Source organism: Oncorhynchus clarkii, chromosome 15 (genome assembly GCF_045791955.1).
Source record: "Oncorhynchus clarkii lewisi isolate Uvic-CL-2024 chromosome 15, UVic_Ocla_1.0, whole genome shotgun sequence".
Lineage (NCBI taxonomy): Eukaryota > Metazoa > Chordata > Actinopteri > Salmoniformes > Salmonidae > Oncorhynchus > Oncorhynchus clarkii.
In genome coordinates this window covers 23,723,826-23,746,839 of record NC_092161.1, presented here as the reverse complement: position 1 = coordinate 23,746,839, position 23,014 = coordinate 23,723,826, and the positions used below count along the sequence as shown (strand labels likewise).

The following is a 23,014-nucleotide window of genomic DNA, read 5'->3' as shown; positions in this document are numbered from 1 at the left end:
CTTTCAGTCCGAACCCCAGAATAAACAGGAGGACAGCATTACACAGCTGAAAAAAACATAGCACAAACAGTACACAACTCTTGTTACTGAGTCTAAATGTTATTAAATCATTGTGTGAAATAAGGGTTAGGTAGCTAGAGGGATGGATGGCCATGGAATAAATATAAAATGGGGTGCTGGTGTGCTTCTGCACCCATTTTAGGTCGTTGTCATAAATATCCGGCCCATGTCCAGTCATACTCTGGGTCTCAGTGTGTGTCCCTTGATGTCATTCCGTCTCAGCATTCAAATCATGGTCATCGTGTTTCTGGTGAATCACGACATTAAAGACGATGAATGATCACAGCATTTCCACAGATTGAGCCATACACAGTACAACTTCATCCTTGAGGACAACATTTTGTTGACAACATGGTGGTTCACGCTGTCTACTGTGTGTGAATGATGGAAGAACCTTACCCCAGCTGTAGATCAATTTCAGTGTGTGTGGTCACTTTAACTGGTGTTGGGAACATTGGAGACTTGGGAAGCATGCTCTCAAAGACAGTACCACACAGGCCAGTACAATAGTCTACACATGGATAGTAACCTAAAGGCACACACGGTACCAACCAATACTACTCACCCAACAGACAGAGCAGGTGTGTACCAGTGCTGCCTTGGCTGCATTCTTTTGGTCTGCATCTACTCCCTTCTTCTTAGCAGCCGCCACCACTGTAGTATCAGTCAACAAGTTCAACTTCAATTTGAGAGTGGAGCATGCGTTATATATACACAGTGCATTCGGAAAGTATTCAGACCCCTTGACTTTTTTCACCTTTTGTTACGTGACAGCCTTATTCTAAAATGTTATTTTTTATTAAATCCTCAGTCTAACCACAATACCTCATAATGACAAAGAGAAAATAGTTTTTTTTCTTCAATCCCAGCTGCCATTATTATAAAAAAACATAAATACCTTATTTACATAAGTATTCAGACCCTTTGCTAGGAGACTCGAAATTGAGCTCAGGTGCATCCGGTTTCCATTGACCATCCTTGAGATGTTTCAACAACTTAATTGGAGTCCACCTGTCGCAAATTCAATTGACTGGACATGATTTGGAAAGGCACACACCTGCTACAGTGGGGCAAAAAAGTATTTAGTCAGCCACCAATTGTGCAAGTTCTCCCACTTAAAAAGATGAGAGAGGCCTGTAATTTTCATCATAGGTACACTTCAACTATGACAGACAAAATGAGGGAAAGAAATCCAGAAAATCACATTGTAGGATTTTTAACTAATTTATTTGCAAATTATGGTGGAAAATAAGTATTTGGTCACCTACAAACAAGCAAGATTTCTGGCTCTCACAGACCTGTAACTTCTTTAAGAGGCTCCTCTGTCTTCCACTTGTTACCTGTATTAATGGCACCTGTTTGAACTTGTTATCAGTATAAAAGACACCTGTCCACAACCTCAAACAGTCACACTCCAAACTCCACTATGGCCAAGACCAAAGAGCTATCAAAGGACACCAGAAACAAAATTGTAGACCTGCACCAGGCTGGGAAGACTGAATCTGCAATAGGTAAGCAGCTTGGTTTGAAGAAATCAACTGTGGGAGCAATTATTAGGAAATTGAAGACATACAAGACCACTGATAATCTCCCTCGATCTGGGGCTTCACGCAAGATCTCACCCCGTGGGGTCAAAATGATCACAAGAACGGTGAGCAAAAATCCCAGAACCACACGGGGGACCTAGTTAATGACCTGCAGAGAGCTGGGACCAAAGTAACAAAGCCTACCATCAGTAACACACTATGCCGCCAGGGACTCAAATCCTGCAGTGCCAGATGTGTCCCCCTGCTTAAGTCAGTACATGTCCAGGCCCGTCTGAAGTTTGCTAGGGAGCATTTGGATGATCCAGAAGAAGATTGGGAGAATGTCATATGGTCAGATGAAACCAAAATAGAACTTTTTGGTAAAAACTCAACTCGTCGTGTTCGGAGGACAAAGAATGCTGAGTTGCATCCAAAGAACACCATACCTACTGTGAAGCATGGGGGTGGAAACATCATGCTTTGGGGCTGTTTTTCTGCAACGGGACCAGGACGACTGATCCGTGTAAAGGAAAGAATGAATGGGGCCATGTATCGTGAGATTTTGAGTGAAAACCTCCTTCCATCAGCAAGGGCATTGAAGATGAAACGTGGCTGGGTCTTTCAGCATGACAATGATCCCAAACACACCGCCCGGGCAACGAAGGAGTGGCTTTGTAAGAAGCATTTCAAGGTCCTGGAGTGGCCTAGCCAGTCTACAGATCTCAACCCCATAGAAAATCGATGGAGGAATGGGCCAAAATACCAGCAACAGTGTGTGAAAACCTTGTGAAGACTTACAGAAAACGTTTGACCTCTGTCATTGCCAACAAAGGGTATATAACAAAGTATTGAGATAAACTTTTGTTATTGACCAAATACTTATTTTCCACCATAATTTGCAAATAAATTAATAAAAAATCCTACAATGTGATTTTCTGGATTTTTTTCCCCATTTTGTCTGTCATAGTTGAAGTGTACCTATGATGAAAATTACAGGCCTCTTGCACAATTGGTGGCTGACTAAATACTTTTTTGCCCCACTGTATATAAACGGTCCCACAGTTGACAATGCAAGTCAGAGCAAAAACCAAGCCATGAGGTCGAAGGAATTGTCCGTAGAGCTCCGAGACAGTTTTGTGTCAAGGAACAGATCTAGGGAAGGGTACCAAAACATTTCTGCAGCATTGAAGGTTCCCAAGATCACTCCATCATTCTTAAAAGGAAGAAGTTATGGAACAACCAAGACTCTTCCTAGAGCTGGCCTCCCGGGAGAAGGGCCTTGGTCAAGTAGGTGGCCAAGAACCCGATGGTCACTCTGACAGGGCTCCAGAGTTCCTCTGTGGAGATGGGAGAACCTTCCAGAAGGACAACCATCTCTGCAGCACTCCACCAATCAGGCCTTTATGGTAGAGTGGCCAGACGGAAGCCACTCCTCAGTAAAAGGCACATGACAGTCTGCTTGGAGTTTGCCAAAAGGCACCTATAGACTCTCAGGGCATGAGAAACAAGATTGTCTGGTCTGAGGAAACCAAGATTGAACTATTTGGCCTGAATGCCAAGCGTTACATCTAGAGGAAACCTGGCACCATCCCTACGGTGAAGCATGGTGGTGCCAGAATCATCCTGTGGGGATGTTTTTCACCGGCAGGGACTGGGAGACTAGTCAGGATCGAGGGAAAGATGAACGGAGCAAAGTAAAGAGAGATCCTTGATGAAAACCTACTCCAGAGCGCTCTGGACCTCAAACTGGGGCGAAGGTTCACCTTCCAACAGGACATTGACCCTAAGCACACAGCCAAGACAATGCAGGAGTGCCTTCGGGACAGGTCTCTGAATGTCCTTGAGTGGCCCAGCCAGAGCTCGGACTTGAACCGGTTCAAATATCTTTGGAGAGACCTGAAAATAGCTCTGCAGCAACGCTCCATATCCAACCTGACAGAGCTTAAGAGAATATGCAGAGAAGAATGGGAGAAACTCCCCAAATACAGGTGTGCTGAGCTTGTAGCGTCATAGCCAAGAAGACTCAAGGCTGTAATCACGGCCCAAGGTGCTTCAACAAAGTACTGAGTAAAGGGTCTGAATACTTATGTAAACATGATATTTTATTTTTAATACATATACAAAAATGTCTAAACCTGTTTTGCTTATGGGGTATTGTATGTAGATTGATAAGAGGGGAAAAAAAACAATTTAAATCAATTTTAGAATAAGGCTGTAACATAACAAAATATGGAAAAAGTCAAGGGGCCTGAATACTTTCCAAATGCACTGTATAGTATATCAATATAAACTGGGTGGTTCGAGCCCTGAATGTTAATTGGCTGAAAGTCGTGGTATACCATGTGTGTGAAAAAACATATGTATATTTACTGCTCTAATTACGTTGGTAACCAGTTTATAAAAGCAATAAGGCACTTAGGGTGTTTGTCGTATATTGCCAATATACCACTCCGCGTTCCATCGTGCTTAAGAACAGCCCTTAGCCCTGGTATATTGGTCATATACCACACTCCATACCATCTAAATAACCCTCCCCCAATTGTATCCATAGTACAGAATAATGACTAAAAGGGTGGACATCTCCAGATCTGAATGGAAGATGTTTGTGTAAGCTTTTGTTCCAGCCCAACTCAAACCTGATTATAAATTATAGCCTACAACTCAAACCTGATTATAAATTATAGTCTACAACTCAAACCTGATTGTAAATTATAGCCTATCGCCTTGATTTGGTATGTTGATTTATTTTCGTCAGATGTTAGAACTGGGCTGGGACAAAACTGATCACACACTCCTGCTCTCCAGGACCTCCTGCAATGACAAACAGGACAAAGCAGGAGAATGGTGCTCTAGATTGAAACAGTTTACCGAGTTGCAAGGTGATAAGATTTAGGCATACCAATTGGTTATAGAATAGAGAAGGTGCAAATAAGGTTTTTAATTTGGCATCAATAACATGGCAGTAATTTTACCTCAAAAACAAATGTGTGAATACCAAATAATTTAAAACCCACCATAGCAAGTAAGACGAAATAAGGTTACATAACCTTGCCTACTAGCTACACTAATGATGATCTGCTGTCCAGAGGGAAACAGCAAACAGATCAATGTCTTCCCGCAGTAAAATAACCACACTGCTTGACTCAAGAGATAAGAGCTAATCAGTCCATCTCTGAAACCTCTCAAAAAGACAGACCAACATAATACAGCTAGCTAGGTAGCTACAAGTCAAGTATTAAGCTAACATTACTTGAAGTAGGCTCCTCACCCACATACACAAAGATACCTAACAAATAACGCCTAAATTCACCATCTTAGCTAGCTAGTGAACTAGAAAGATAAACTGTTGGTTTATAAAAGCCAAAGAAAGCTAAACTTTTTATAAACTTCTCATGCATTTAAATGGCTAGACAAATAGACGGCGAATGTAGCCATAGCCAGGCTAATGTTGCTAACCATGAGCTAGCTAGATAACAGGTATTGTGTACAGTAAATAAACAATTTAGCCAATTTATTTATTACTAAATTTAGCTAACATTAGTTAATCCAGCAATCCTTAACTTTGCCTCGATTCAGCAATCTCGTCTCATCATGTCCCTGGTGAGTGACGGGAAGTTTGAGACAGGCATTTGTAGATGTGTCATAGCGACATTAGCAGCCAATTAGGATTTAATTTTGGGGGATAAATACATTATTGATAAAAGTCACTTTTTAATTACATTTTTAAAAACAAAAGTCACCTTGTCCAAGAGAGATTTACATGGTTATCAAAACGTCATGCCAGGGAAAGCCTACCCCAAACACAGCCCTTATTTGATGTCTAAAATCCCCTATGGGAAAAATAAATGGTGGGAAAATGATTAGAAACATTGTTTGACCGCAAAGTTTTATGGGTATTCTGACCCGTACTGTGGTACTACATACCACTCACCAGCAACAAACAGCACAGTGCAGCATAAGTGCACTACTACTACTCAGTGCAAGAGGCGTCACTACAGTCCCTGGTTCGAATCCAGGCCCGGCGTCGTTCGGGTTTGGCCACGGTAAGCCGTCATTGTGAATAAGAAATGTGTTCTTAACTGAGTTGCCTAGTTAAATAAAGGTTACAATTACTACCAGTACCACTGTTACTACAGTATGTGCACTTCTGCACTACTATCCTTCACCAGAAGAGGGAGAATGTGATTCTCTGCACTCTAATATACACTGCAGATTCTACAAAATACATGTTCTGCTATGCAAACCCACTCACTCAGGTGCAAGCCTTTAGTTAAAATAGACAAAAAGACACCATATAATCTATTGTTTTTAATGTGTTGTGGTGGGTGTGTTTCTGTAGTGTATTGGAGGGTGGAGGGAACATAACAGTTGTTTCCATTGCAAGATGAACAATAAAGTATTCCATTATATTATACTCTATTTTCTTCTATTATTCTAATGATTCTCACTGGTTAATGTGCCCAAATGTTACTATGAAACAATACTATGAAAACTGATACAGGTTAGACAAGGTTAATGTAAAGTCCCAATCAATTGATTATATTAGTTAGTATCTTACTGGGAATTCTCCCTTTCTCATTGAGCTAACGGTAGTGCTGTGTCCGATTAGTTAGGATATTTAAAGCAAATTTAACTTAATTGAATAAGACTCATGGCACTGGTACTGCGCCAACTGTTGGCTGATCTTATTTATGTGGAGAGCCTTCCCCCTGCTTGTAGTAAAGTAGCATGCGCCACCCTATTTGGTCAAATTACTTGTCAATCAAGAGTGTTACCATGGTGACAGAGAGCAAAGTATCTGACTGGTAAACTTGTATTCATTCATCCGTTGTTCATACTGATGAGCGAGCGAAGTTAGAACAGATCGCCCGGTTACAAACATTTAGTGGAGTTGAAAATATTGATACATTGTTGCGCCCTTCGACATAATTTAATTGAACATGAAAGTAACAGTTCTCTCATCTGAAATATCCGTGAGGCATGCGGTCTTATTTTATCACTCCTAAGCAGCGAAGTACTGCTATTTTTGTGGTCACTTTGTAGGCAACGTTTACTAGCCATCTATTAGCTAGGGAAGTTTGGTTGCAGTAGCTGTTAGGTTTGTTTGAAAGTGACAGGAGATAACAAGCTGTAAAACCGAATCGACGCGATGATTCCTGAATATAGTCCCCGAACCAGCGAGACAAGAAGCCGAACGCGTTGCCACTATGGTCAGGCAGCCGAACCAAACCAGAACCGATGTGGGCTACTCTCCGAAATCAAAACTCCTATCAAAAATGAACTATTCACTGACCACTACACCATCATTCCGGGCAAAGAACTTGGCAGGTACTATACGTGCTTAATTAATAATTACAGGGGTAATACAGGGGGGCATCTATCCATCCACTTTGTCAAGTTGTCTGTGAGTTTGTCTGTCAGCCTGAATAACCTTTTTGCTTACTATGACTGTCTGTTTCCATACTTGTGAAAATATTGAACATATAATACAGGAAAATGTTCAATTTCTAGATTAATTCATATTCAAATATCACGGTTTTGGCCTTTCGTAGTGCCACATCTCCATCCCTGCTGTAATTATCTAGATATTTGTCTGCACCACAAGTTCACCTTTAATTTAATTTAAATTTAATGAAACGTTGCGGGATGTTGTCCAGCAGTTAAAAGTTGCAACATGTATTTTGGATTGTGCACATCAGTGTAAGCTAATGCAAATCCTTTCAATGGATTCCCCAATGTCGCAGTGCACTTGGTTGGAACCAAACAATGATTGGTGCACTCCAATGTTCTTCCATGAATACAGGGTCCCAGCTGCCAAATCATGCTTCCATTGTTTGTTGTTGTTTGGTTTGAGAATGCTGAAGTATGCATAGCTGCTATAGTAGTGGGCTTGCATTTTCTCTACAGCAAAGGTCACTCAAGTCCAGTGGTGTAAAGTACTTAAGGAAAAATACTTTAAAGTACTACTTGAGTTGTTTTTGGGGGGGTATCTGCACTTTACTTTACTATTTATAATTTTTACTACTTTTACTTCACTACATTCCTAAATAAAATAATGTACTTTTTACTCCATACATTTTCCCTGACACCCAAAAGTACTTGTTACATTTTGAATGCTTAGTAGGACAGGAAAATGGTCCAATTCACACACTTATCCCTGGTCATCCTGACTGCCTTTTGATCTGGCAGACTCACTAAAGACATGCTTTGTTTGTAAATTATGTTGGAGTGTGCCCCAGGCTATCCTTAAAGAAAAAATAATACAATTGTTTGTCAGGTTTCTCAATATAATGAATTTGAAATTATTTATTTTTTAAATTTTGATACTTAAGTACATTTTAGCAATTCCATTTACTTTTGATACTTAAGTATATTTAAAACCAAATACTTTTTGGCTTTTACTCAAGTAGTATTTTACTGTGTATTTCACTTTTACTTGAGTGATTTTCTAAGCTATCTTTACTTTTACTCAAGTATGACAGTGTTGTACTTTTTCCACCACTGCTCAAGTCATATCTTTGATGAGTGTTTGAACTGCAATGTGGGCGGCCACACCTTGTGATGTGCCTGCTAAATCTTAAAGTAAGCAGATGGGTTCTGTAATGAAACATGCAAGAGCTTTTTCTCCCTCTGTTTTCAGGCAGTCAGGACCACATCATAACAATTACAGTACTAATGGATGCATTTGACAAACACACTATTGGTCTTTTTTACTTCATTAAGTATCTACATTTCTCTAAACATTGGCCTATGACTTGACACAGAGCCATTGCCAAATTGTCTTCAGTTGTAGCTGTGACTTAGATGCATCACCCTCCATGTTGTAAAGTTTGATGAAACACATGATAATTACAGCATAGCCTGCATACACTACTGTGACCTTTCCACTCAGCGACGGCAATAAAAATACATCAAGACTTTGTCATTGGCGCTTTGAAACTCCAAACTTCACCCCCGAAATAGGGTAACCCATTTGTATTCAATCACTTTTTTGACAGAACCCCATTTGATTTGAACAAAACCTTCCATACATATTTTTGCTCATTGTAGAAGTGCTCAGAAGGGACTTTTTCGACCTGAATGACAAAACATTCACGAGAGAGAAATGTTCAAAGTTGACGCATTTTGCATACCCCACCATACCATGAGACATCCATGTCTTCATCACTAGAAAATATAAACAGTTCAGATTCATATCATTTAAAAGTTTCCAAACAGGGTTGTCAAACTACTTTATCATTTCTGGCCATTTTTTGTTGTTGTTACCTTTAACATCTATCTAAAAATGCATAAACGTATTTTTTTTTCCATATACAGTGCCTTCAGAAATTATTCACACGAGGTCGACCGATTATGATTTTTCAACGCTGATACCAATTTATTGGAGGACCAAAAAAAGCAGATACCGATTAATCGACCGATTCTTTTTATATATATATATATATATATATATATATATACACATACACATATACATGCATACGTACATACATACAGTGGGGCAAAAAAGTATTTAGTCAGCCACCAATTGTGCAAGTTCTCCCACTTAAAAAGATGAGAGGCCTGTAATTTTCATCATAGGTACACTTCAACTATGACAGACAAAATGAGAAAAGAAAATCACATTGTAGGATTTTTAATGAATTTATTTGCAAATTGTGGTGGAAAATAAACTTTTGTTATTGGCCAAATACTTATCTCAATACTTTGTTATATACCCTTTGTTGGCAATGACAGAGGTCAAATGTTTTCTGTAAGTCTACACAAGGTTTTCACACACTGTTGCTGGTATTTTGGCCCATTCCTCCATGCAGATCTCCTCTAGAGCAGTGATGTTTTGGGGCTGTTGCTGGGCAACACGGACTTTCAACTCCCTCCAAAGATTTTCTATGGGGTTGAGATTTGGAGACTGGCTAGGCCACTCCAGGACCTTGAAATGCTTCTTACGAAGCCACTCCTTCGTTGCCCGGGCGGTGTGTTTGGGATCATTGTCATGCTGAAAGACCCAGCCACGTTTCATCTTCAATGCCCTTGCTGATGGAAGGTTTTCACTCAAAATCTCACGATACATGGCCCCATTCATTCTTTCCTTTACACGGATCAGTCGTCCTGGTCCCTTTTGCAGAAAAACAGGCCTAAAGCATGATGTTTCCACCCCCATGCTTCACAGTAGGTATGGTGTTCTTTGGATGCAACTCAGCATTCTTTGTCCTCCAAACACGATGAGTTGAGTTTTTACCAAAAAGTTCTATTTTGGTTTCATCTGACCATATGACATTCTCCCAATCTTCTTCTGGATCATCCAAATGCTCCCTAGCAAACTTCAGACGGGCCTGGACATGTACTGACTTAAGCAGGGGGACACGTCTGGCACTGCAGGATTTGAGTCCCTGGCGGCGTAGTGTGTTACTGATGGTAGGCTTTGTTACTTTGGTCCCAGCTCTCTGCAGGTCATTAACTAGGTTGTGTGGTTCTGGAATTTTTGCTCACCGTTCTTGTGATCATTTTGACCCCACGGGGTGAGATCTTGCGTGGAGCCCCAGATCGAGGGAGATTATCAGTGGTCTTGTATGTCTTCCATTTCCTAATAATTGCTCCCACAGTTGATTTCTTCAAACCAAGCTGCTTACCTATTGCAGATTCAGTCTTCCCAGCCTGGTGCAGGTCTACAAGTTTGTTTCTGGTGTCCTTTGACAGCTCTTTGGTCTTGGCCATAGTGGAGTTTGGAGTGTGACTGTTTGAGGTTGTGGACAGGTGTCTTTTAAACTGATAACAAGTTCAAACAGGTGCCATTAATACAGGTAACGAGTGGAGGACGGAGGAGCCTCTTAAAGAAGAAGTTACAGGTCTGTGAGACCCAGAAATCTTGCTTGTTTGTAGGTGACCAAATACTTATTTTCCACCATAATTTGCAAATAAATTAATTAAAAATCCTACAATGTGATTTTCTGGATTTTCTTTTCTCATTTTGTCTGTCATAGTTGAAGTGTACCTATGATGATAAATTACAGGCCTCTCATCTTTTTAAGTGGGAGAACTTGCACAATTGGTGGCTGACTAAATACTTTTTTGCCCTACTGTATGTATGTATATGTATATGTGTGTGTATTTATTTATTTGTAATAATGACAATTACAACGATACTGAATGAACAATGAACACTTTTATTTTAACTTAATGTAATACATAAATAATATCAATTTAATCTGAAATAAATAATGAAACATGTTCAATTTGGTTTAAATAATGCAAAAACACCGTGTTGGAGAAGAAAGTAGAAGTGCAATATGTGCCATGTAAAAAAGCTAACGTTTAAGTTCTTTGCTCAGAACATGAGAACATATGAAAGCTGGTGGTTTCTTTTAACATGACTCTTCAATATTCCCAGTTAAGAAGTTTTAGGTTGTAGTTATTATAGGACTATGTCTCTCTCCACCATTTGTATTTCATTGACCTTTGACTATTGGATGTTCTTATAGGCACTATATTATTGCCAGTCTAATCTCGGGAGTTGATAGGCTTGAAGTCATAAACAGCGCTGTGCTTCAAGCATTGCGAAAAGCTGCTGGCTAACAGAGGAATGTGCGGTTTGAATGAATGCTTACGAGCCTGCTGCTGCCCACCACCGCTCAGTCAGACTGCAATCATCTGAAGGGATAGGTTCATTCTATGATTGAAATGACACCCTCCCTGTATTTAAGAGCATGTTGTCGCAACTGATGGCAGGCACAACACAAACTCAGATGATGTGAAATAAGGTTTAAGCTACAACATATGCGATTCTGAAATCAATCTGAGGTTATACGCTTTTTGATAATTGACGTTAAAGGTATAAAAATGACTTATTTAAAAAAAAAAAATTATCAGATAGTTTGACAAGCTTTTAAATGATGAAGACATGGATGTCTCATGGTTTGGTGGGTTATTCCAAATGAATAAACTTTGATCACCTTTAACTCTTGAATGTTTTGTCATTAAGGTCCAAATAGTCACTTTCTGACCACTTCTTCCGTGGACAAACGTGTTTGGAAAGTTTTGTTTAAATCAAAAGGGATGCTGTCAAAAGGTTATTAAATTCAAATGGATTTACCTAATCGCTTTAGTCCATTTTGTTCTTGGTAGCCGTCTCTGTGGTTCGTCTCTGCTTTACTGACACAGAAAGAGGGGAGATTCCAGTGTGTTTTTATGAGTGGAATATCTCAGCCTTGTTTATCCACATAGCTCTCTGAGCATGCCTGCCACAGTCTTGGGATAGGAACTTTTGCCACTGCACATTCTAAAGGGCACCAGTCAGACTAGGCATTGCAAACACCATACTCAACCATCTAAATGTCCTTGGGTGAACATGGTGCCAAGTATATTCAACTCCTCTGAGATTTGATTAAACCGATAAGAAGTATGTGAGCCCTCTTCAACGTTAAAGCCATTGCCCTTTTTATAGAAGGTATTTGAGCTTTGTATGAGATTCTAATGTTTTAGCGAATAAAAGGGACATTCAGAATGTGGCTTTGCGTCGCATGACCGGCCGTTGCGTCTGAGATTAGCTAAAGGCACTCACTTCAAAGTGTTTGGCTAAGCCACATATGAGTCAAATCACTGTGCGCACTGCCCAGTGACCAGCTGCTAGGGAAGTAGCCTTCTGGTGACTGGTCACAAGCATCCTTCGTCTAAAGCCCCAAATACACCCACTATGAACCCTGGTTTCTTAGATTTTAAAAGAAAAAAGGAGTCAATTGCAACAAATATTAGATTCTGGTTTCAGATCATTTTTAACTGCAAATTGAGGCCTGTTAGGCCTAAAGGTAAAACATACGTTTCACATCTCAATCATTGGAACGTCTCTAGCTGACCGTGTGTTGCTATGTCCTCACTGTTAATCCATTTTTTTCTTAATGACTATCCATTGTGGACAACCTATACTCAAACAAAGAATGTAAAATGTCTGTAGGATCGTCTCTTCAGGGTATCTGATTGGCTGCAGAGTTATTTTAGATTTTTTTTTCTTGAGCGGAGTGTCTGGTTGCCAGCACATAATTACAAATCATTTGTAGACGACAAATTGACCGAAATAAGACCAAACTGGTTAGTTTGACTAAAACATTTCTATGCGATCACATGTTTCTCTCTCTTATGCGTGGGAATAATTGGGAACATATTTCTTAAATTAAAATCACTGAGGTAATTTCCTGGTGTTTTTAGTCTGTACAACAATAAAAAAATATATATAATTTTTTTTTTTTTTAATATATATATATATATATATATATATATATATAAAATAATCCACACACACATTGCATTCGGAAAGTATTCAGACCCCTTCCCATTTTCCACATTTTGTTAAGTTACAGCCTTAATTTTAAACGGACTAAATAAATGTTTTCCTCATCAGTCTTCACATGATACCCAATAATGACAAAGCGAAAACGGGTTTTTAGACATTTTTGGAATTGTATTACAAATAAACATACCCTTTTTACATAAGTATTCAGACAGACCCTTTCCTATGAGACGCAAAATTGAGCTACGGTGTATTCTGTTTTCATTGATGATTATTGTTTCTACAACTTGATTGGAGCTCACCTGTGGTAAATTAAATCGATTGGACATGATTTGGAAAGGCACAACCCTGTCTATATAAGCTCCCACAGCTGACAGTGCATATCAGAGAGAACACCAAGCCACAAGGTCAAAGGAAGTGTCCACAGAGCTCTGAGACAGGATTGTGTTGAGGCACAGATCTGGGGAAGGGTACCAAAACATTTTTGCAGCATTGAAGGTCCCCAAGAACACAGTGGCCTCCATCATTCTTAATTGGAAGAAGTTTGGAACCCCCAAGACTATTCCTAGAGCTGGCCGCCCAATCAAACTAAGCAATCGGGGAGAAAGGCCTTGGTCGGGGAGGTGACCAAGAATCCGATGGTCACTGACAGGGCTCCAGAGTTCTTCTGTGGAGATGGGAGAACCTTCCAGAAGGACCACCATCTCAGCAGCACTCCACCAATCAGATCTTTATGGTAGAGTGACCAGACGGAAGCCACTCCTTAGTAAAATACACATGGCAGCCTGCTTGGAGTTTGCCAAATGGCGCCTAAAGGACTCTCAGACCATGAGAAACAAGATTCTCTGGTCAGATGAAACCAAGATTGAACTCTTTGGCCTAAATGCCAAGCGCCATGTCTGGAGGAAACCTAGCACCATCCCTATTGTAGCAGCATCATGCTGTGGGGATGTTTTTGAGCAGCAGGGACAGGGAGACTAATCAGGATCGAGGGAAAGATGAACAAAGCAAAAGATCCTTGATGAAAACCTACTCCAGAGTGCTCAGGACCTCAGACTGGGGCGAAGGTTCACCTTCCAACAGGACAACGACTCTAAGCACACAGCCAAGACAATGCAGGAGTGGCTTCGGGACAAGTCTCTGAATGTCCTTGAGTGGCCCAGCCAGAACCCGGACTTGAACCCGATCGAACATCTCTGGAGAGACCTGGAAATAGCTGTGCCGCGACACTCCCCATCCAGCCTGACACAGATTGAGAGCATCTGCAGAGAAGAATGGGAGAAACTCCCCAAATACAGGTGTGCCAAGCTTGTAGTGTCATACCCAAGAATACTTGAGGCTGTGATCTCTGCCAAAGGTGCTTCAACAAAGTACTGAGTTAAAGGGTTTCAGTTTGTTCATATATTTCACATTTGCAAAAATGTCAAAAATCCTGTTTTTGCTTTGCCATTATGGGCTATTGTATGTAGATTACATTTTTTGAATAAGGCTGTAACGTAACACAATGTGGAAAAAGTCAAAGGGTCTCAATACTTTCCGAATGCACCGTATATTATTTTGCTCAGGAAACTTGGGGGGCCAAATAGAATGACCTGTGGGCTGCCGGTTGGGGAACCCTGACATAAGGCATGGATGTCATGGAGTTAGCTGGAGTTGAATGACGGTTCACAATTTGTTAGATTTGGCAGTTTCTTTGCTTCAGTAGTGGTATTTGGACCATTAGACTTTTACCAGGGACAGTAAATTACCATCGCTGTCTGTCTGTATGCCTCAATTGAGGCTCTAGCCTGAGCCTAGTTTAGATGTAATCTGTTTGTTTGGGTTGGCCTTGTATCAAATTCCTGTAAATAATGTGATTTAATGAAGTTATCTGGCTGTAATGCTGAAGTAAGCACTTGACTAATAACCCTGCTAAGCTGTCCAGATTCCAGATTTCTCATATCATTTGGTTGGGTTGTGTTTTTGTTAGTACGCCAAACGCCATGAGATTATGAACCTGTAAATTCAGCCTGGAACTAGATTTGAGTTGTGCACATGGCACCTGTGTTTTAGTGTTTTCTGCATGTTGCTACAAAGTTACTGTATTTTACCATCACTGAGTGTAGCTCTTTTCAATGCAGTTGCAGACGTAGAGAAATATACAGAGGCCTGTGTTTTTTTTTGCATACTGACGATAAAGCATGAAAGACGAAAGCTCTGAGAACATTCTGTCTGTATCCCTCTGTACTGAGCACAGTGGTGTGAAGTGCGATCCCCGCGGTCCTGTGATTTTCATACTCTTGCATGTAGATAATTGCAGGGCCTAGCGGTGGCCGGCCCAGCCCTACAGAATTCCACAGGCTTCCTCCTCTGGGGGAAACTCCCTGTCCGCATGGATCAACACCAGAACCAAGGCTTAGCCTATGTGTGAGTCATCAAAACGAACCCCATTAGCTGTAAGAGGACCTGTCCATGTAACAAAAAAAAAAAAAAAAAAGAGAGCCCCCGTGTCATTTTGGAAGAATGTCCTTTTCTAGTTACGAGCTCATCGTCGAGCGTTGAACTCGGCTGCAGTTTTCAACGTGTTATTGAAATAGCTCAATTGTGTCTCAGGCCTAGGTTCGAATGAATTCACTGGGCAAATGCACTACACAGCCAAAAGTATGTGGACACTGCTAAGATTTATAAAGCACTTTCTACATCAGCAGATGTCGCAAAGTGCTGTACAGAGACCCAGCCTAAAACCCCAAACAGCAAGCATTGCAGATGTAGAAGCACGGTGGCTAGGGAAAACTCCCTAGAAAGGCCAGAACCTAGGAAGAAACCTAGAGAGGAACCAGGCTCTGAGGGTTGGCCAGTCCTCCTCTGGCTGTGCCGGGTGGAGATTATTACAGAACATGGCCAAGATGTTGAAACGTTCAATGTTCGATGATGATGATAATTATAACAGTGGTTGTAGAGGGTGCAACAGGTCAGCACCTCAGGAGTAAATGTCAGTTGGCTTTTCATAGCCGTTCATTCAGAGTTAGCGTTAGAGCTTAAATTCACACAGGACACTGAATGAGACATGAGAAATACTCCAGATATAACAGACTGACTCTAGCCCCCCGACACAAACTATTGCAGCATAAATACTGGAGGCTGAGACAGGAGGGTTCGGGAGACACTGTGGCCCTGTTCGGCCCTGGACAGGGCCAAACAGGCAGGATATAACCCCACCCATTTTGCCAAAGCACAGCCCCCATACCACTAGAGGGATATCTTCAACCACCAACTTACTACACTGAGACAAGGCCGAGCATAGCCCACGAAGATCTCCCCCACGGCACGAACCCGAGGGGTGCGCCAACCCGGACAGGAAGATCAAGTCAGTGACTCAACCCACTCAAGTGACGCACCCCTCCTATGGACGGCATGGAAGAGCACCAGTAAGCCAGTGTCTCAGCCCCCGTAATAGGATCAGAGGCAGAGAATCCCAGTGGAGAGAGGGGAACCGGCCAGGCAGGGACGGCAAGGGCGGTTCGTCGCTCCAGTGCCTTTCCGTTCACCTTCGCACGCCTGGGCCAGACTACACTCAGTCATATGACCCACTGAAGAGATGAGTCTTCAATAAAGACTTAAAGGTCGAGTCCGAGTCTGCGTCTCTCACATGGATAGGAAGATCATTCCATAAAAATTTAGCTCTATAGGAGAGAGCCTTGCCTCCAGCTGTTTGCTTAGAAATTCTAGTGACAGTAAGGAGGCCTGCATCTTGTGACCGTAGTGTATGTGTAGGTAGCTACGGCAGGACCAAACCGTAATGCTTTGTAGGTTAGCAGTAAAACCTTGAAGTCAGCCCTAGCCTTAACAGGAAGCCAGTGTAGAGAGGCTAGCACTGGAGTAATATGATACAATTTTTGGGATTCTAGCAGCCGTGTTTAGCACTAACTGAAGTTTTAGTGCTTTATCCGGCTAGCCCGAACGTAGAGCATTGCAGTAGTCTAATCTAGAAGTGACAAAAGCATGGATTAACTTTTCGGCATCATTTTTTGACAAAAAGTTTCTGATTTTTGCAATGTTACGAAGATGGAAAAAAGCTGTCCTTGAAATCTTTGTCAAAAGAGAGATCAGGGTCCAGAGTAACGCAGAGGTCCTTCAGTTTTATTTGAGAAGACTGTACAACCATCAAGATTAATTGTTAGATCCAACAGAAGATCTCTTTGTTTCTTGGGACCTAGAACTAGCATCTCTGTTTTTTCCGAGTTTAAAAGTAAAATATTTGTCGCCATCCACTTCCTTATGTCTGAAATATCGGCTTCCAGGGAGGGCAACTTTGGAGCTTCACCATGTTTCATCGAAAAGTACAGCCTGTATGTATCGTCCGCATAGCAGTGAAAGTTAACAGTATGTTTCCGAATGACATCACCAAGAGGTAAAATATATAGTGAAAACAATTGTGGTCCTAAAACAGAACCTTGAGGAACACCAAAGTTTACAGTTGATTTGTCAGAAGTCAAACCATCCACAGACACAAACTGATATCTTTCTGACAGATGAGGTCTAAACCAGGCCCCCTTTGCTGCTATAACAGCCTCCACTCTTCTGGGAAGGCTTTCCACTAGATGATGGAACATTACTGCGAGGACTTGCTTCCATTCAGCCATAAGAGCATTGTGAGGTCGGGCACTGATGTTGAACGATTACATGCTGGCTAGACCGGGAACGCGCGTGCGACATTGCTAGTTGATCCAGACGGGATCCAGACACGCAGGTTGAAATAGCTTGATCTTTAAATCAGCCATGTGGGTATATGCTCCTAAAAACCAATGAGGAGATGGGAGAGGCGAGATTATTTTATCCCCTGGCTACGCATACACTTGTGAACAGTGTAGATTAAATAATATGTACAATTGAAGTCAGAAGTTTAAACTCAGTTTTGTGAAATAATCTGTCTGTAAACAATTGTTGGAAAAATGACTTGTCATGCATAAAGTAGATTTGCCAAAACTATAGTTTGTTAACAAGAAATTTGGAGTGGTTGAAAAATGACTTTTAATGACTCCAACCTAAGTGTATGTAAACTTCCGACTTCAACTGTATGTGTACATTTTTATTTTTGCAACGTTCGGGCACGCCATGCGAGCTGTGTGGTCAGCATGTTAGGCCAGGCTCACAGCCGGCATTCCAATTCATGAAATGTTTCTATATGGACCTCGCTTTGTATACGGGGGCATTGTCATGCTGAAACAGGAAAAGGCCTTCCCCGAACTATTGCCACAAAGTTGGAATGTAACTGTATGCTGTATTCTTAAGATGTCCCTTCCCTGGAACTAAGGGGCCTAGGCCCGAACCATGAAAACAGACCCATGCCATTATTCTTCCTCCACCAAACTTTACAGTTGGCACCATGCATTCGGGCAGCTAGTGTTCTCTTGGCATCCGCCAATCCCAGATTAAACCGTTGGACTGTCAGATGGTGAAGTGTGATTCATCACTCCAGAGAATGCATGTCCCCTGCTGCAGAATCCAATGGCGGTGAGCTTTACACCACTCCAGTCGAAGCTTGCTATTGTGCAGGGTGATCTTAGGCTTGTGTGTGGCTGTTCGGCCATGGAAACCCATTTCATGAAGCTCCCAACGAACAGTTCTTGTGCTGGCGTTGCTTCCAGAGGAAGTTTGGAACTCCGTAGTGAGTGTTACAACCGAGGACAGGCGATTTTTACGCGATAAGCGCTTCAGCACTCGGCAGTCCCGTTCTGTGAGCTTGTGTGTCCAATTCGCGGCTGAGCCATTGTTGCTCCTGACATTTTCACTTCACAATAACAGGGCAGGGCAGAAATGTTATGAACTTACTTATTGTGAAGGTGGCATCCTATGACTGTGCCCCGTTGAAAGTTCTTCAGTACGGACCGTTCTATTGCCAATGTTTGTTTTTTAATGGGATTTCATGGCTGTGGCTGAAATAGCCGAATCCACTGATTTGAAGGGATGTCCACATACAGTACCTTTTGGCCATGTAATGTTGTAGGTAGCTTGAAGGCTGTACTCGTTGTATAAGTGTGCAACCATTTGTAGTTTAGTTTGTCAACTAATTTCAAGGAATTAGCCTAGGTTCGTAACAGGGCTAATAGGTGGTGTAAAAGAAAGCCTCGGAAAGAAAAAAAAAAGACTAAACTAGACTAAATATTTAGAGCTTTTAAGTCTGAAGCCTTTTCCTTACCATGGTTACTGTTAAAAGAGTGCTGATTTAATAACAGGAACAATCACATGCCTCAGACGGCATACTAATGAAATCAAAATAACCCACTGTTTTAAATATAGAGAACAAAGAGTGGGTAGTACGAGCACTACTGTTCTCTCTGGTGAAATCCATCACATTTATTTCCACATCGCTTCCTCTCTTTTGGATCTTTCCAGGCCTGCTCTAATTAATAAAAGTAGGTTAGGCCTATAATATCCATAAGGGTATTCAGTTCTTCACATAGTTTCAGCCCTATGCAAAAGTTACAGCCTGTACACATGACAAAGGGCTGTATGACAGAAATGTTTTTTTTTTTTTGTATTCTTTTCATATCGCCATTTTTTGTGTGTATATACATGCATACATACATCACAGACACACATAGTGGGGCAAAAAAATATTTGGTCAGCCACAAATTGTGCATGTTTTCCCACTTAAAAAGATGAGAGGCCTGTAATTTTGATCATAGGTATACTTCAACTATGACAGACATAATTAGGAAAAAAAATCCAGAAAATCACATTGTAGGATTTTTAATTAATTTATTTGCAAATTATGGTGGAAAACAGTTCTATAGGATTGAGCAGTTGCAAACCGTAGTCTGGCTTTTTTTACGGTGGTTTTGGAGCAGTGGCTTCTTCCTTGCTGAGCGGCCTTTCAAGTTACGTCGATATAGCACTCGTTTAATGTGGATATAGATACTTTTGTACCTGTTTCCTCCAGCATCTTCACAAGGTCCCTTGCTGTTGTTCTGGGATTGACTTGCACTTTTCGCACCAAAGTATGTTCATCTCTAGGAGACAGAACGTGTCTACTTCCTGAGCGGTATGACGGCTGCGTGGTCCCATGATGTTTATACTTGTGTACTATTGCTTGTACAAATAAACGTGGTACCTTCAGGTGTTTGGAAATTGCTACCCAAAGATGAACCAGACTTGTGAAGGTCTCCAATTTTTTTTCTGAGGTCTTTGCTGATTTCTTTTTATTTTCCCATGATGTCCGACAAAGAGGCACTGAGTTTGAAGGTAGGCCTTGAATTACATCCACAGGTACATCTACATTTGACTCAAATGATGTCAATTAGCCTATCAGAAACTTCTAAAGCCATGACATCATTTTCTGGAATTTTCCAACTGTTTAAAGGCACAGTCAACTTAGTGTATGTAAACTTCTGACTCAATGGAATTGTAATACATTGAATTATAAATTAAATAATCTGTCTAAACAATTGTTGGAAAAATGACTTGTCATGCACAAAGTAGATGACCGAACCGACTTGCCAAAACTATTGTTTGTTAACAAGACATTTGTGGAGTGGTTGAAAAATGAGTTTTAAAGACTCCAACCAAATTGTATGTAAACTTCAGACTTCAACTGTATATATTTTGTTTATATCTATTTAACTAGGCAAGTCAGTGAAGAACATTCTTATTTACAATGACGGACTACCCTGCCAAACCTTCCCTTAATTCTTATTTACATTGACGATACAGCCCGGGATACATTGTGATACAGGATTGAACCCGGGTCTGTAGTGACGCCTCTAGCACTGCAATGCATTGCCTTAGACCGCTGCGCCACTCTCTCCCCCAAATGTGTGAAGAAAAGCTGTTTTGCCAACAGTAATCCAGTGGTCAGTGGAGTCTTCAGGGTCTCAAGGGAGAAAAAATCTCTGTCATCATTGACAGAGTGTGTCATATTTAGTTGCTGTCCTAGGAATCGTCCTGAAGGATTAGACTGCAGTTACAGCAGGCGGTGATGCAGCATCCACCTCCTTGGGATAACTCTCAGGGTCCTAGTGGGGGGGGGGGGGTCTTCTCTCTGGATGAGCCTGTGTGTCTGTCGGATGTGTGCAGTGGGGTCCCTTTCACCCACACTCCCCAGTCCCAACCCCTCCCCTTCATGTTTTGAACCAAACCTCCCCCTCTAGTTCTCACAGAAAGGATCTCTGTGTCTTGACAATCAGGCAGGATTCCATGACATCATCGGCCTGGCTATTCACGTTGTTTGGGTCTCGCGGCCGGGCCGGTGGCAACATCTGCTGAGCGCCTTGGAAACAACCAACCGCGGAGAAAGGAGGAGGGGGGGGGACATGTGAAAGCCAAGTTTGTTATTGAACCCCATCAGCGAGATCCCTCACTCACTCGTGTCAGGAGATGAGGGGAAGGGAAGTGCATGGAGGGGGGTATGTCATGCTATACTTCCTCTCCCGCCTTCAAAGCAATCTAATTAAGTTGATAGAACTTCCTGTGGATCACGGCCCTCCCCGACTACAACTGTGACACACCTCACCAAGGAATCGCACGTTTCCATCAACCGGGCCTAATCTGTTTCATATGAACTATTAGCACTAGCCATTTTCTCTCTCTCACAGATTAGAGGTGCTACGCGTTATCGTGTATCCTTGCTCGCTCAGCAGACCCAATTTGTCATGTCCTTTCACATGTACTGAGCTGTGGCGAGAGAGAAAAAAGCCGGGCAATGAAGTCCAACCCGAGTACGGAAATCATTCATCTCCACAAAGGCGTGGCGAGCGAACCACATCTTCTGTGGGCCATTAACCTCCGTGGAACGGAGCCTGAGCTGGTGGGGTTTTGAAACAGGCCGCCCAGGGGATGGTGATGAGGCAATAATGCCCTTTCCCAAGGTATTCAGAAAATGTCCTGTGTGCAAAGAGCATGTGAATAGGCAACCTCTTTCTCTCTCTGTCCCTCTCCTTTCTGTACAGGGGTCACATGTCAGAGTTCCTTATTCCCTCATGTCATAGACGCAGAGTAAACATACCTCTGGTTTCAGTCCATGCGCTGGTAAGAGCTCAGAGGCCCTGTTCTTATTGGGGGAAAACGAGGGGTTGGTCAATAGGAGCTCTTTGCTCTGCCTTGCTTTTTGTTCTAATGGTGATGAGGCTTTCCTCCTGTCAAAAGCAGCCACTACCTAATTGCTTGAGGCTCACTCTCGGTGCGCCCGTTGATGATTAATGGAGCTCTTTGAGAGATGGCTGCGCTTACTCTGGACACTCAGGCGAAACTACAAGCCTGTTTTAAAAAATAAATCAAAACGCTGGAACAAAAGTAGTTGATTAGCCAAAGTGCACCAGGTTGCCATAATATTGACAGAACTGAGCAGGCGGACAAATAGACGCAATAGACGCGATATAAAGTGATTTTGTTTGTAGTGAGTCTAGGGACCCATTTCCACAACATACTTCAAATGCATTAAAAACACGGGCACGTTCTCCCTTGGGCAACAGCTGGAGGAAGTGGCCCTGCTGCCAGGCTGGATCCCCTGGCTTAGAGCCTTCTCTCTTTCTGCCATCTGAGGACACTGCAATAGTCTGACTTTTGGTATCCTGTCTCTGCCAACTTGGAGACCCTGTCTGCATTTTTATAGACGCTATAAACTGGCCACAATATACCCGGGCTGCGTTCTCTTTTTGCACTGTTTAGATCTGATTCCATTGATGAGAATAGTTTTGGCGGGAGGGTTTAAAGTAATACCTTTCAACCTTTTTATAGGAGTGGCTGCAGATGGTAGACGGGAGCTCCTTTAGTCTGCGTGGACCACTTGTCTGCTACTGCAGATGGAATGAATCCATCTGTCCAGGCTTTGCAGTTATCTGTGAGACGAATGAGGACAATGGAAGGCCTCTCAACTTAAAGCCACCAAATTGCTGATGTCATCTGCACCACTCTGTGAAGTGTTGATTGTCTGTAATTTCTTTGGCACATTGGTGTCAGAAATGGGATGACGCGCAGAAGGTTTGTACCGTACACACAGTGACTTGAGAGTTTGACACCTACCAGTTAGATGACCTGGCCACTCCATCAGTGTACGACCAACATAGCAACAACTTTGGTGCCACGGTTTAACAGGTGGTCAAAGTCCAGAGGCCAAAGTGGGCTCACGTCATCTTTAAGCATCTGTCTGTCAGAGCCACTCTAATTTACT

The 23,014-nt window shown here is 41.9% G+C and overlaps 1 protein-coding gene across 2 annotated transcripts in view; it reads left to right on the top strand.

Moving 5' to 3' along the window:
- The first annotated feature begins 6,441 nt into the window (after window positions 1–6,441).
- Window positions 6,442–23,014, top strand: part of LOC139366744 (serine/threonine-protein kinase 17A-like) — a 44,555-nt gene continuing 27,982 nt past the window's right edge. For both annotated transcript variants that reach the window (XM_071104441.1, XM_071104440.1), the window contains exon 1: window positions 6,442–6,914. In XM_071104441.1, the coding sequence (XP_070960542.1) occupies window positions 6,736–6,914 (179 nt within the window). In that variant the 5' untranslated portion in view covers window positions 6,442–6,735. The remainder of the gene's footprint in view (window positions 6,915–23,014) is intronic.